General features: G+C 37.5%; 1 protein-coding gene across 6 annotated transcripts in view; it reads left to right on the top strand.

Annotated features, from left to right (window-relative positions):
• CPEB4 (cytoplasmic polyadenylation element binding protein 4) overlaps nt 1–15,600 on the top strand; it is a 64,458-nt gene extending 48,858 nt beyond the window's left edge. For all 6 annotated transcript variants that reach the window (XM_012533825.3, XM_033432096.2, XM_004272014.4 and 3 more), the window contains 6 exons: nt 393–566; nt 4,943–5,032; nt 5,397–5,515; nt 6,913–7,027; nt 8,544–8,725; nt 11,201–15,600. In XM_012533825.3, the coding sequence (XP_012389279.1) occupies nt 393–566; nt 4,943–5,032; nt 5,397–5,515; nt 6,913–7,027; nt 8,544–8,725; nt 11,201–11,428 (908 nt within the window). In that variant the 3' untranslated portion in view covers nt 11,429–15,600. The remainder of the gene's footprint in view (nt 1–392; nt 567–4,942; nt 5,033–5,396; nt 5,516–6,912; nt 7,028–8,543; nt 8,726–11,200) is intronic.
• The last annotated feature ends 287 nt before the right edge of the window (nt 15,601–15,887 follow it).

Genomic DNA, 15,887 nt, shown 5'->3' with positions numbered 1-15,887 from the left:
TTTAAGTGATCTAGCATCTGATGGTCAAATTTAATCCTTAGTGTACATGTGTAGGTTGCCAGTGGCCGTGGGGCCCTGCCAAGGTGGTGCAGTCTGCTGCCAACTGCTTTCAAAAGAGTGCTGTCTCCTATTGTACTTACACCTCACTCAAGTTTCCAGATCCCAGTGGGATGGTTGAGCAGCCCTCTGTTGAGCCATGTACTTTCTCCCTGACTCAATTGGGACCTTAAGGTGATGGAAATTCAAGAGCATGTCTAAGTGATTTGTTGTTCAGTGAGAAAAATAAAAGCAGCAGTTTTATTGGATCTGCTGTTTTCCTTGTTTCTTGTGTAAGATAATCAGTGGCAAGGAACATTTTCTGTTAGCTTTTTTTTTCCTGCTTTCTGTTCCAGGTCAGTCTTCACTGTTTCCAATGGAAGATGGATTCTTGGATGATGGCCGTGGGGATCAACCTCTTCATAGTGGCCTGGGTTCACCTCACTGCTTCACTCACCAGAATGGAGAAAGAGTAGAACGATATTCTCGCAAGGTGTTTGTGGGCGGATTACCTCCTGACATCGATGAAGGTATATTTAGAAAGAGCCGTTTATAGCATGGTGCCCAGACTGTGGCACATAGTAGGTAATGCATAGGAAATGGTTGCTGTTATTATAATAACAGTCTTATCTGGCTCCAGGTGTTCAGTTGTGATTGCATTGTTCTCTTGTCCTGTCTTCCTAACACAACACGTAAGGTTAGTTCACAGAAGGAAAGGGAGCAGGACTTTGGGAACCCGCTGAAGCAAGTGGCTGGACTAAATCAAAAAGAGCAAACATCACTGGGAAAACCTCTCAAGGATTCTGCTGTTGGGCAAACACAGATGCTAACTGCATTTTTGTCTGTGTGTCCTTCCTTGGCCAAATTCAATTATTCATTTTCCTATTTTCTACCTTTTATGAGTGCTCTATAAATGTACAGTTAATTGTTTAAAATCTTAGAATAAGCCTGAACTTTTGAAAAATATAGCCTGGAGTCGTATCATTTTCTGAGTATTTTTTCACTTGTCAAATATTTACATGCTTTCTGAATGTTATGCACTGTTCTTAGGATTGTTTAAAGTAGTAAATAAGATAGAAAGCCCCTGCTCGCATAGAGTTGACATTCTACCGGGGGAAGGGGGATAAAAAATGTGTGAAAATATTAGAGAATAAGTACTGAAAAGAAAACAGGTTGATGTGATGTAGTGAAGTCTCAGAAGGGAGACTTGTGAGATTAGGTGGTTAAAGAAATCCTCTTTGAGGACATGGTATTTGAGCTGAGACCTGAATAAGGAGCCAGTCATGCAAAAAGACATAGAGGACTATTGTCCAGAAGTATTTTATTCACCTGTGGGTCTAAGTGACCCTGACAAAAGTCAAAGTAGCGACCATATAGCAACCATATATCCTTGCTTGCTCTTTGTTCCTAATCTATTTTGTCTTGGTTTCCTGAATGGAAATGGAAAGAAATGTTACGGAGGATAGAAGAGTTTTCTCTAAAAATCTATAAGGTCTAATAATGAGGTTTAATAACTTCCCATTTAGATTGAGGTTAAACTTACTGAGCCACTACATTTTCCTTAAGATGATCAGTCTTTTGGAAGATTGAAACAACAATGGCTTCAAAACAGCCAAAGATTGAAATAAACACAGGTTTTTTTTGTGTATGTGTGTCTATGATAAAATGTCCTGGAGGAAGCTGTGCTGAAATTTCAGGCCAGACTGGCTCAATCTCCGTTCTGTCGTCAGAAGGCATAGCTTCTGTTCAAAGTGTTCATCCTGGGTTGAACACCTCATCATGATGTTGTTCACTCCAGTAAGCTCCTGGGTGTGACCTTTTCTTTTCTCTAGCTGGAATCGTCACTTTCCTTAGCATTATGGATTCTAGGTTTTATGAGCCTTTAGAGGTCAAATCTTTAACACTCCTGAGCCCTGGATGGACTTCAATGAGGAAATTATGTGCTTATATACAGAAAGAGGAGACTGAATTTTATCTGACCTTGCTCGGGATAAGCTCCTTCTCTGGCTTAGTTAGTCTGTATCTTTTAGGAAAATTACTAAGCAATCTTAAATGTATCGTTCCTAAAATTCTTAGAGGCACAGGTAAATTTGACCAGTTTGGCAAAGGAGGTGGTTTAAACTGAGCAAAATTAATGGGAATTGTGTTAGTCATCTTACTTTATCCTCAAGACCATGTATGTTGATAAGTTGGTAGCAATTTAGGCAGGCAGCCCTTTCTATTAAAATGTGAAATACCTATTCATGAAGAATACTGTGTTCTGCAGAGTTGTGCACTAAGAATCACAGAGTTTATGGGGCAAAAGGGGCTAGAGGCCGATCACTTAGAACCTAATGAATTTTGTACCAGAAGCACTAACAAAAAGAGAATTAGTACCTTGGAAATAACTTGGACAGTTCAGGCAAGCAGCTCAGTATGGTTAGAGGCTGCCTCAAGGAATATTGAAAATGCACAAAACCAATAGAGCAGAAATGCTGGCTTGCTAGCTTGGAGGCAATGCAGATGAAAGTGGACCTCTGAGCAGATGAGGAATGGAAACTCGCAGGACATAAGAGCCCTGCAAGGTTGGGGGGACACCTCTCTGACCAGAGAGGCTTGGTTGCTGTGCTCATTTTTTATTTTCTTATAATAGAGCTGAGGGGGCTCCTACCTGCACATCACACAAGCTGGGGGCTTTTTCCTTTCCTGCTGAAGGTTATGGTTCTCCCACTATGCTAGCTCACCTTGCTTAGGAAAAGTCATTTGTGAACCCGTATAATGTCTAGGTTACACTGACATCATTCCCCTATTTATCAGTCTCACACGAGCTAAATGGTACCATAGCAACAGGCATCATAGCTGTTCGAACAGACTACTGTTTCACAATCTGGAGGAGATGAGAACAGTTCTACCAGACTGAAATTTGAACGTGTTTCTCATCTCTCTTTTCTGTTCCTGCCCTACTCCCAGGTCTTATCTACATATGCTTACCTACTCTTTCTAGAAGTTTCCTGGAAATTTATTTTCCTATAGTCTACTCATTAGTTCTCCAAATATATAATATAGCATAACTGGTATCGTTTACATTAATAGGAAAATATGATCAAGTCTTCCTTGTCCATCCCATGTGCCCTTCCTTTACCTTCTTCATAAGGCTCAGAGATATTGGTGTCCAAGGAAGGTGGTTGGTGAGGGGGAAGAGGGTGCCAAGTGGAGGGCATGTGTAGGTATACACATGGAGGGGCCTGCTCGGAGGCCTCAGCAGCAGTGTGCATGGTGCCCAATAAATCAGGGCAATAAGTGCTAGGGTGCAGAGGTGGAAGGTAGAGGAGACAGCCAGGGCAGCTAGCTGAAAGATGGGTTACTTTGAGCAAGGAAGCCAACATATTGAGGATGATGAGAACTTAGTTTCTCATAGCGAGAAGGGAATTTACAAACATGGGGAGGGGGGAAGGCTAGAGAAAAACACGGGATGTTGGAGTGGACTTTGCAATTGCCAGTATGAACTCATTTTTATAAATGTACACAGATACAGAAACAGTTGTAAATGTATCTGTGTGTATATTCATATATTTCCTAGCTTGGTCCTCTGAGAAGAATTAGAAATAATAAATAACCACTAGCAATGACTATATGGAATACCCAAATCTCAGTTTCTGAATATCTTTTGTCACTGAAAGGAATGAGGATTTCTTGGGGTGTGGGGGGAGAAACGGCTAATTCTAAGGGTAGGGCAGAGAAAGAACAAGATGAAAGCGTGGAGTATCTTCTTGGGCCAGGAAGTATGGAAGCCCTTGAAGGATGATGGGGGGATAGGTCAAAAGGACATAGGAACCCCCACTGGCCAAATCAGGGACAATTTTGAAGACAGATTGAACATCAAAATAAATGAGGAGAGAATCAGATTACAACCCACTGAATAAAATAGGTCCATACTGGTATAAATAAATACATGACTAAATAAATGGGGGAGAAGGGAAAACTCTTCCTTATTGTATAATACTAACTAGTAAATGTAGAAGGATTGATAGAAATAGGTAATCAGCATTTGGCAGTAATCATTGTGGTAGTTGATATAGGTAGGAGTCTTCAGTGGATGCCAAGTCTAATGAGGGAACAGGATATTAATGGATAACACAATATTCCCCCACAAAGTACTAATCAGATTCAAAGGGGAAAATGGTTTCTTTTTGGTGGAGAAACCAGGCAGGTATCAATTTGACTAGCTGAACAAGATTAACATACCTAGTGAAAGGACAGGATGACATAGCATCATTATGGTGGTTTTCCTGTTTGGAATGCATAGGTCATGAGGAAACAGTACCGACCCAGGTTGAGAGCCATCCTGCAGAATGAATGGTCTGTATATTTTAAAGCTACTAAGCATGTAAAAGACAGGAAAGAATGAGGAACTATTGTAAACTGAAAAAGACTGATGACCTGGGACATGACATCTAAATGTAGCATGGTTCTGGATAGGATTCTGGATCAGAAAGGAAAAAAGAGATATATTGTGATAGTTTAAAATTGGGATGGAGTCTGTGAATTGGGAGTGTTTTATCAATGTTGATTTCCTGATTGGAAGCAGCGTTGTTTGGTGGTACATAAGGGAGTATGTACCTTGCTTTGAGCAGGTACCAGTAGTTGTGTTTGGGGGTAATAGAGCGTCATGTCAGAAAAAGATGATAGATAGATAGATAGATAGATAGATAGATAGACAGATAGATAGATTCATGCATAGATAGAAGGGGAAGAGGCGGAAGACACACAAAATGTTAACAGTAAGGGGAATCCAGATGAAGGAGATGTGGGAGGTCTTGGTGTACTATTCTTGTAAATAGTAGATAGGAAACTTTTTTTCTAAACTATTTCCCAAAAATGAACATAAAAATACTTCAATCTACTTTTTTGGTTTGTTGTTCATTAGATGAGATCACAGCTAGTTTTCGTCGCTTTGGCCCTTTGATTGTGGATTGGCCTCATAAAGCAGAGAGCAAATCCTATTTTCCTCCTAAAGGTAATTTTCAATATTCAATATACATGCATAGTTTCTCCTTATGTTCTTTTCATAAATGTTTACCTTCACTGTACAATTTTTCATTGTTAAACTTACATTTTCCCAAATATGTCTTTAAAATTTGTATTTAGTATGTACTTTCAATTCAGATTTAATTTTACTCTAAAAGAGGTTTCAAGATAATACCAAACTGAACTTTATGTTGATATTATCAGATTTAGGGTGAGATTTAACTTTTAGGGGTTTCTGTTTGTTTTCATTTTTTTCTACACCTTTTCCCTTCCTTAGTTTTATGCTTCCTTTCCCTCGAAGAATTATTTTAAAAATAGGAAAAATATAAACCTTTCAAAAATTTTTTTATTAGGCTATGCATTCCTGCTATTTCAAGATGAAAGCTCTGTTCAGGCTCTCATTGATGCATGTATTGAAGAAGATGGAAAACTCTACCTTTGTGTATCAAGTCCCACTATCAAAGACAAGCCAGTAAGTGCAGTCTAGCATGAAAATAGCTTCTCATTTTTGCCTCTATTTGTTAGCTCCGAAAAACCCACAGACATCTTTATGTATCTGTTAATTGACATGTTTTAAGTAGAATCGAAATGAAAAAGTTTTGTTTTTGTCAGGTTCCTAGCATTGACATTCTGTATATTTGTGCACATTATTTTGACATTGAATTTTTGGTTAGTTAAAATATTGGTGAATCTTTCTATTAAAAGACTTCACCTGGAAATGCATTTGGTAAATATAAAGTAGCTGAATTTCCTCTGAATGACAGAACTCAAATCACAAATAGATCTGTCTTTCTCCTTCCTCTCTTTGATCAAGATTTTACCCAATACTATCCTTAACTTTTTGCATATGGTACTCGCCAGGTAAAATGAATTATGTATATACATAAATGTACATTGCATATTGTTTCTTTTTGAAGAAGTTTTTCTTTATTATAAAATTTAGTCTTTAGGAATAGTAGCAACTAGCCTGTTTCGACAAATCTGGCAAACCAACAATCTGGTATCGCTCAGCCAGTACCTAGTGATGGGGTCCAGTTCAGGATGGAGGCGCCAGTGGGCTCAGCTCAAACAGTGATTTGTGGAGCTCCTCTTAGTGTCTTAGGGTTGTCCCAGAATTCTTCTGTGGCTAGACTCTATTTGACTTGCTTGTTCCCTGCCAGTCCCTAAATTTAGGTATTTAAATTTGGGACCTTCTGGCCTTGGGACTTAGTTTGGTGTACCTGTTGGGAATACCCCACTATCAACCCCTTAGCCTTTGGTGTGGGCATTGGTAACAGTTTATACACGCAAACAATTGAATTGAGGTACTTGATCCTTGGTTATTGTAATGGACACACTGAAGTGTTTTATCATAAAAAGCTTACTGCAGATATCATCAATATTTTTATTTTGAAATGCTTTTTGAAACAATGTAACAGATTTGTTAGTATCAGGAGTAGTTTGCATTTCCTGGACATAGGATTGGACACACAGTCCTAGTTCACATAGCACTGAATACTAATCAACATCCAATACCGTGCTAAATTTAAATTATATGGCTACTGGGGTGCTGCGTAGGAGAGGGGCCCAAATAAGCTGTAAAATAGTTAATTAACTTACAGATAATTAAGGGCATGTTAGTGTTAAGTGATTTGGGTTATAATAGGCAACTAAATTGAACTTTCCACCTTGGTTAGTCTACTCTTAAATGTGAAATGAAAGGTTGGAATATGCTACTTGTAAGTCTTTTCTAGTTTTCCAGTTTTATTGATTTGTAATGACATGGATTATTGCTTTTAAAAGTAAAATACTCTGCAATAATTTTAAACTTCCTTTCTCCATAAATTGTCTGTGTTGAGAATGAGACATTCTGGTTTGCACACTCTCTAGGTACAGATTCGGCCTTGGAATCTCAGTGACAGTGACTTTGTGATGGATGGTTCACAGCCTCTTGACCCACGAAAAACTATATTTGTTGGTGGTGTTCCCCGACCATTGCGAGCTGGTATGATTAAACAAAGAAGCAAACAAACAAAAAAACCCTATTTATCCGTTAGCATAAGAAATATACAGATTTTTCAGGATAAATTCTCCATAAGCATTTGAGTTCATGTCTAGGAGTGAGAGTTCTGGAATCCAAGTAACTGGGCTTGAATTCATGTGCTCTGCTTCCAGTTAATAGCTGAGTAACCCTGCTCAAATTAATTTCTCTAATTCTCAATTTCCTCATCTGTCAAGTGGAGTTATAAGTATGTCCTTTATGGAGAGTTGTTTTGAGGATTAAATGAGATTGTGGATGCCTAGTGCTTAGCGCACGGTCTCGTAATGCTAATGCTCATCGCTCTCATCATCATCTGAGAGAAAAAAACCCTTCAGGGATGGGTTAGGTATCGAGATGTTTGCTGTTTGTTTTCCACGTCCCCATGTGCTCAACAGCTGCTTACTGAGATCTGAAATACAGCAGGGTTCTTAGCAGTGCATTGTGTTTTCAGAGCAGTGCTTACAGAAGAAATTTCATCCCCAACTTCAAGTAATTTGAGGTTTAATAGTATAAGTGAGATAAAGAACATAAAATGAACATGAATGCAGTTTCAAAATTGTAACATTTCATGGAGAAGAAGATGCATTTATTACTTCAAGTTTCTTTTTTTTTTTATTGATTATTTTTTATTTATTTTTGACCGCGTTGGGTCTTTGTTGCTACGTGCGGGCTTTCTCTAGTTGCAGCGAGGGGGGCTACTCTTCACTGTGGTGCACGGGCTTCTCACTGTGGTGGCTTTTCTTGTTGTGGAGCACGGGCTCTAGGCGCACGGACTTCAGCAGTTGTGGTACGCAGGCTTGGTAGTTGTGGCATGCGGGCTCTAGAGCGCGGGCTCAGTAGTTGTGGTACATGGGCTTAGTTGCTCCGCGGCATGTGGGATCTTCCAGGACCAGGGCTCGAACCCGTGTCCCCTGCATTGGCAGGCAGATTGTTAACCACTGCGCCACCAGGGAAGCACTACTTCAAGCTTCTATGTGAAAAATTGGCAAATAGCTACACGGTAAGGAAAGGTAAAAAGGATTTTGTTGGAAATATGCTCAAAGGACCCCCAAAGAGCCTGCCAATCAGCTTTCTAGTGTTCAAATGATCATTTATATTAAGCAGTACATTGTTAACTGGTAAATATATGGTGCATCGTGGCGTAGAGCAGATAGACCAGGGTGCCAAGTGCAGCACAATCACTTAACTACCCATGACTTTGCACAGATTAATCATCCTCTCTGTGCCTCAGTTTCCCCAGAAAATTACTACCTACTTCATAGGGTTGTTGTGTAGATTAAAAGTGAACATATGTGAAATACTCAGCAGAGTCCCTGCCCTTAGTTACAGTAGGTTAAAGATGAACACATGTATAACTGGTTATAATAACTAGTTTCACTTTAATAATTATTGTAATGACAGACAGATGAACTGCTTTTGATGTAAGAGCCAGATGAATTTTCCTGATTTCAAATGTCCCATTTGCTCCTTCCGTATGTAGTGGAGCTTGCCATGATAATGGACCGGCTGTATGGAGGCGTGTGCTATGCTGGGATTGATACCGACCCTGAGCTGAAATACCCAAAAGGAGCTGGGCGAGTCGCATTCTCTAATCAACAGAGTTACATAGCTGCTATCAGTGCCCGCTTCGTGCAGCTGCAGCATGGAGAGATAGATAAACGGGTAAGTCCTGGACTACATTCTGGCAAGTTCTAGAAATGGCCGTCTATGTCATCACCGAGCTTGGAGTGGGGGAATTTTATGTGACAGTAAACTGACAGCTGATAGTTATTCCCGTAGGACCCATTAGATGCATGCTCTGGGATACATCTAAGAGTTTCATATGAATTTCTTCTGTCTCTTAGTTTTCTCAATAGCCTAACCAGAACATTACAGTCACTTTGCTCGAGTCCATTTAATCTTTCCTAAGGTATCACCTCCATCCATTCACTTATTCAGTTAGTCATTCAGTGCATATTTGCCGAATCCTTTGTACTATGTTATATCAACTATACAAACATGAACACCCTTGAGATCTCCTCACGGTTTTTTTTTTAAACCTGGGATATCAGAAATACCTCAGCAAGCCCTATTTTCCTATGTAACAAATGATTGAGTAAATTCATTTCTAGGACGGCATGTATAAGAAATATTTCATTGTAACAGATTAAGTAGAACTCAGAATCCTTTCATCTGTAATCTATTTTACTGCCTGAAATTAGGTAGTAGTTCATTAGCATTATTTTCACACTTTATATTCCTCTTTGTTGTGTTTATCCTCCGAATCAAAAGCCTGGAAAAAAACCCTCAAAGTTAACTCTTCTGTTTTTTAATGTATTGTATTTGAGACTATGTGTTCCAGTATATGTCTTTTTTCTTTGCATTCACGAATTTCTTATTTTTGTGTTTCATGTATTCAACAAACATTCTAGTGCCTAGGGCAAGAAGTCCCTGTCCTCATGGATTTATGTTCTGGTGGATGGAACTCTATCCTACACCAGTACTACTCAAAATACGGCTCGTGAACCGACTGCCAGTTGGTAAATGGTTTGTTAGGAGTTTGTGGTGACATAGGAATTTATACCAGAATGTGAATCTGCTGCATTAATAAGCACAGTGTTTATAGTTCAGTTGAGATTTTTTCATAGAAAGACCTTCTTGATGAAGAAAGCAATGTGTTGATTTACATTCTGGTGTCAGCTCCTCATTTCGTGGCAGACTGGCACTTTCATTAGGGCTGACTTAGGTATCCAACACTCCAAGGCATTGTGCTCAGAAAAGTCTTTGTTGATTGACTGTATTGTGCCTTTCTCAATTCAGTACGTAGAAACTATCAAGTCACTAGTGGTTTACACTTACTGCTTATGTTCCATTTCATGTACATTCCACATCGGTGGCAGCTGAAAGTTTCCCATGGTAGTGATCATCATACTGTGAATATATTAAGGAGAAAGGTATACATTATACTGTAAACATGGAGGAGGGGGGCAGGATTAGTTGCAGTATATGTTAACATGCCTCCTTGTTTTTTATTCACACTAAAAAATATGTACATCTGAGTAAACGGACACTCCCACCTCATCGCTTCATTCCATCATCGGTTTCAGAATTGTAAGGTTAGCCATTAGAAATTCAGACGTAATTTGTTTTCCTCCAGGATCCAATTCTTTGACCAGTGTTCCTGCCGTTCTGTAGATGTTATGGAATGGCCTCGGGGCCAGAAGCCTAATCCTCTGATTACATCTGCTCTTCCTGCCTTCCATATCATTCTTCTCTTTTTGTTCACAGCTAACCTTGTTCAGGATTCCTTGTCAGAAGTGGATGGCACCAGTGGTAGTCATAGCCTGGTATAAGGGAGTTTCAATCATGAGTCTCTCCAAGACTAAAAATAACCAACTCTTTTCCCACTGGAGAATTAATAGCCAGGTTATTTTTAATGCTTGAGAGGCTCAAATGACATTGGCCTATTGAACACTGGAACAGACCCAGTTTTATAAATTCACCTCTGACTTTTAGACTGAAGTAAACCATTCTTCCTGACAAAGAACAAAGCAAGGTTTTAGATTATGAGTACTATGGCTGCATCTTGTTTTCCTGGAGTTCGAGGTTTGTGATTATAACCCAAGATGTGTACACTGTAAATAGAAACCATGACCCAAACCTTATTACAGCTCAGAGGCTTGTGATGCAGAAGGCAGGCAGCTTCCCTCTGATTTGTACATTGAAGTGTTATTTTGTGGCACTGGGAATCTCTCAGTTGGTCTTGTGTAAATTATAATTCCACATATGACAAGAATCCAGATCCACTAATTAAAGTGACGGTTTGTGTCTATGAAAACTCTCCTGTGGGTTTAACCTCATAATGTTCGTAAACGTTAACTTGGCTTCACTCTTAACTTTCTGCTGGGATCTTGCTTTTCATTTGAAAACTGTTTATTTAATAAGACAAAAATGTAAAACAATGGGCATAAAAGCCTTACCAGTTTATTTCTTAAATGATGACAGCTAATTTCAGTAAAAGAATTATTGACTCTTCCTTTGGGGTACCTTGGCACAGACTCATTCAGACAGTGGATGGAAATGTACGTACACGGTATAAGAGTTGCCTGGTCCATTCACTGAGAAATGTAAACACCCTTGTTTTATTTTTGATTGCAGGTGGAAGTTAAGCCATATGTCTTGGACGATCAGCTGTGTGATGAATGTCAGGGGGCCCGTTGTGGGGGAAAATTTGCTCCATTTTTCTGTGCTAATGTTACCTGTCTGCAGTATTACTGTGAATATTGCTGGGCTGCTATTCATTCTCGCGCTGGCAGGGAATTCCACAAGCCCCTGGTGAAGGAAGGCGGTGACCGTCCTCGACATATTTCATTCCGCTGGAACTAAAGGATAACTACAGTGCTCATTTTCAGGCCTCAGAATAAGTGCACTCTTCTGTTAATTCTGCCCCCTTCCTCAACCTCTTCATGCTGGCATGTCCTTTTGTGCAGTCTGTAACTTAACAATAAGTCTAATGGAAAGAATGACCTATAATATAGGCATTTTGTAGATTCTCGTGTCACTGAAAACAATATGTATGAACTCCTTTTTCGTATTGCCATCATGTTGCATGGAAGTTTCATTCTCTTGTTTTGCTGGAGACCAAGAGGATCCAAACTTCCCGCAACATTTTCTTAGAGGAGAGAGAGAAATATTAAAAGAGAAATGAAACAATAGAGTATTTTGGGTTTTTAATTAAATTATTGTTAATAATGTAACAGATAAGAATACTTTTATTAAAATAACCACATAACAATAACACTATCAATCTCTCCTGACGCGGGGTTTCCCCCAGGGAAGTGCTTTTGCCTTTCTCTTTCTTTTCTTTCATATTTTTTGCCTCTCTCTTTTTTTCCGTCCCCTTTTTATTCTTTTAACAGCAATGGAAGAAGTTAACAATTATTAACAGGAGAGAGCGTGTTAAAGCAAACACAAATGCATGAGCAAGATTGAAGCAGCATTATAACTAATTTTAAGGGTTTAGAGGCGGAATGTGATTTCATTATGCCGCAAAGTTACTACCACATCAGAAAAAAAAAATAGTAAAGTAGGCAGAGCTAGGTTTATTTTCTTTTAAACAGGTTTTTAAATTTAGAATATAAAAATTGGGTACATTTACTTCTGAGGGGAGTGCACTTATTTATTTTAAACTTTTACTTATCTGGTCACAGCCCCAGGAAACCTACCAAAGCTAGAGTTAATGACAACTGGTGGGAAAACTAGCATTTCCTCTCCTAAAGAACAAATATATAAATTTTATTTTTGATGTTATATATAAACTCTATATCCTAATTTACTAACACTCATCAGGTGTCAGCCTTTGCTCTCCATTTTGACGTTAAAAAAAAACAAACAGATCTAGAGATACCTCAAGGATATCATTTTTGATTTTGTGTTAGACTACCGTGTGTAGCCCAAACTGGAAGACAAAACCAATATTCAAATTGGCTGCCGATTGGCTTACTTTTAGATTTAAAGTTACTTTGGGTATCCTGTAATTTAGTTGTAACATAGAAAACGAAAAAAAAAAGTTTAAAAAAAGTTAAGTAGTTGCAAAGTGTTTTGCACTGTTGAACTAAGTAACTGTGTAAATCTGTGCAAAGGTACGTCTGTTTATCTTACTCTTCCTATAAAATAAAATAACATTACAGTTTCAGAACTTAGCATGGGACATAGTCAGTGTTTGAAGTGCCAACTTCATCAAGTAATGCATGCTTTATTATAAATAAAACTAGCTTTTGAAAGGCGTTATGATGTGTTGAACAGTATGCTTCAGGGGTAAATTGAAAATAGTCTCTTGAAGCCCTGGTCATGGAAGTAACTTTTATTTTTATGGACAGTCTCTTATGAAATGCCCTATCCACCATGAAAAGGATTATCATCAGTGTGCAAAACATTAAAAAAAAAAAAAAATCTAATGGCAATCTTGCTAGTTGTGCTACCTAACAGTACCATCTGGATCCTTCAAAACCAAAGACTTGCCCCAGGAGTGCGGTGGAACCACCTGGCTGATGACCCCTACTGATCTGGAAAAGCAGTCCTTTATTTTTAATCCAGGCTTTAATGAACTATATACCTATTAAGTTCCAAAGGTCAAAATGGAGGCATTTGCTGTCTGTTAGATACAGAAAGGGAGCTGCTTTGAAAGAATCCCCTGCAAATATTGAAAGCGGTCATGTGAATGGAGGGTGCTCTTGCGTAGCTGGTCAGGGACTTTTTTTTCTTTTCTCCTGAACGACATAATTCTAATTGGAATGTTCATTTGCCTCTTCTTCTTCTTTTCAGTGCTTGTAGGTGGCTTGGGGTGTGCTATCGTGCTGTTCCTACTCAGTAAACAGGTGTGATGAGCTAACAAGAAATAAGAACTAGCTTTGAATAATAATTTTTCCCTTTGTACATGACCTGCTGAATTTCGGTACAGTGTTTTTGTAGCTAACTTATTTTGTCATGCACATAATGTATATTTGTTATGCACTACTTTTGTATATCTTGTTTTTCCAACAGTGAACATTTTTAGGCACACTTTTCACTGACGGGATATCTCTTTATGCAATACCTCAATTTTTCATATTGCAAAGAGTAGCTTTTTGTACTTTTATTACTGAGAGATCTTCATATACTTCATTTTTTAATATAAATAATTTTAATAAATTTTATTTTCTTATATTCTGCTTTTTATACATTTCAGTGCTCTGCATACATTTTAAATTATGAATGTTGTGCACTGGCAATGCTATTTTAGAGTCTGCAGAGAAGAGAAAGCATGTTGCTTAAACATCCTTCCCCAGCACCAGCTATTGGTGTACCTATAATTTAAGAAATAGTCTATGTAAAGTCACAAATTAACGAAAAAAAATTCGCATGAAAATGACAGATAACACTGTAGTTCCTTAAAAAAAAATGAAATGCATAAGCATAGGGTAGAAATTTAAAATAACAAAATTGTCTACAGCTTCTTACTAAGTTTTTAAAATTATTCATAATGCAGACATTTTTGGTGAATGTTTAGCCATTTTTAATATTAATAAATTGGTGTTAAGTGTTTGATTCAGAGATGTCTGCTCTTTTAAATTATATATAAAGAAAAAAAAATAGCCTGCCGTGGGACAGGTGTGTAATGTTAGTATGCATGACTAATGTAAGAAATTGTTATTCTACTAATATTTACTTGTGATTGTGTGACAAGCGTGTTTACAGATTATTTGGTTACACTTCAATTTACAGGGCATAAACAATTATTATCTATTACTCTGGACTTTATTGATTACATGTCCTTCAGATTACATGGGATTGTAGTTGGGAGTTACCATGTAACTCAAAACATAATTAACATGTAATTAGTTTACAGATTTTAGGGTATCACTTCAATGTACCAAGCATGTAGTTCTAGCGCACTAGCATGGCACCAGCCATGTACTTACAATGTAGTTACAGAGTAATTACATGGTTATTTTTGCAATGTAAAATAAAGTGTTTCTGATTATTTTCTATGTAAAGGAACCCTCTCCCTTCCCCTTCTGGTCCCCAAGCTTCGGTAAAATATATATACTTCTCCATACACAGACCTCTGCAGAATGCAAAATAAAACTTGCAGTGAATGACTTTAGCATTTTATGAGAGTGCTGTTGGAAAGACTTGATAATTCACCCTTTTTGTTTTGAAGAGTTGAATCTTCTGTTAAAAGGTGATTTAAAACTTGAATGTGATGAATTGTGGCAAGTTAACTTCAAGTTATGTGCAATACTTATTTCAAACTTTTGAAAGATCTTTGCAGTGTAATTCTTTGTTTTTAATTACAGACATTTAAAAATGTCATTTTCTACTGTTAAGAGTAATCCTCTTTCTTGCTGGTGTTTCTAAAGAAAAGAATCAGAACTCAATCTTTCTACTAATGTAAATTTGAGATTATTTTTAAAAATGGAATAAAAGAGGTTTTGGTCATTTGCTTTATTTTATTATCTTATTTTAAAGCTACTGTGATTGATAGCATTGTAAGAATTGGGACAATATTGTATTCAACTGTTTTATTTTTTATATTTTTAAAATTTAAAGTATAATTAGTTTTTATAATTTTCATCAGATTTTTGTTATATTTTTTGGAAGTGAAACTTTTAGCAAGTGGGTGTCTAGTTTTTACTAATCCCTAATTTTTTTTTCCAGTGTATTGCTCATATTATCAGAAGGAAAAGTTATTTAAGTATGTCAGTTAATTGTACTACTTGGCTGAATTTCCATATAGTTTTTACTGTGTATGGGGAGGTTGTAGTATTTATTATAGCATTTTAAATAAGGGTAATTCATTTTTTATTAAAGTCATTTTCACGTTAAGTTCCTATTTTTGTATGTTCTACTCTTAAGTTATATAACACAGTTCCTTTTTTAAAAGAGTTCATTTGTTGAAGTGCTAGTGGAAAATTAATGTTATTAAATAGTTTGCAAATGACTATTTATACCAGTATGCATATAATTTTTAAATATTTGTAATGTGAGATGTTGAATGAATAAAACTTTTAACTCAGCTTTCTTTTAATATACTTATTTATTTTCAACATAAGTAGATTATGCTTCCACGGTTGGGGATATAACATTTAAAAATATGAGGAATGTACTCTTTGGCCAAAGCAGAAGGAACTGAAATGAAAAGATGTCCGGTCATATAAGTACTCCTGGCAAGTGTGCCTTGCTTATGTAAACCCATAAATGTCAGGGGTGGTCGTCTTTGGCCTGCACTGTTAGTTCACACGCTGCCCTGCAGAGGTCTTTTCATTTGTAGCCTTCAGCATGTGTGTGAGGCCTAAGCCCAGGA

Source organism: Orcinus orca, chromosome 3, assembly GCF_937001465.1.
Source record: "Orcinus orca chromosome 3, mOrcOrc1.1, whole genome shotgun sequence".
NCBI lineage: Eukaryota > Metazoa > Chordata > Mammalia > Artiodactyla > Delphinidae > Orcinus > Orcinus orca.
Note: the sequence above shows the minus strand (reverse complement) of the source record. Positions and strands in the feature narration are given on the sequence as shown.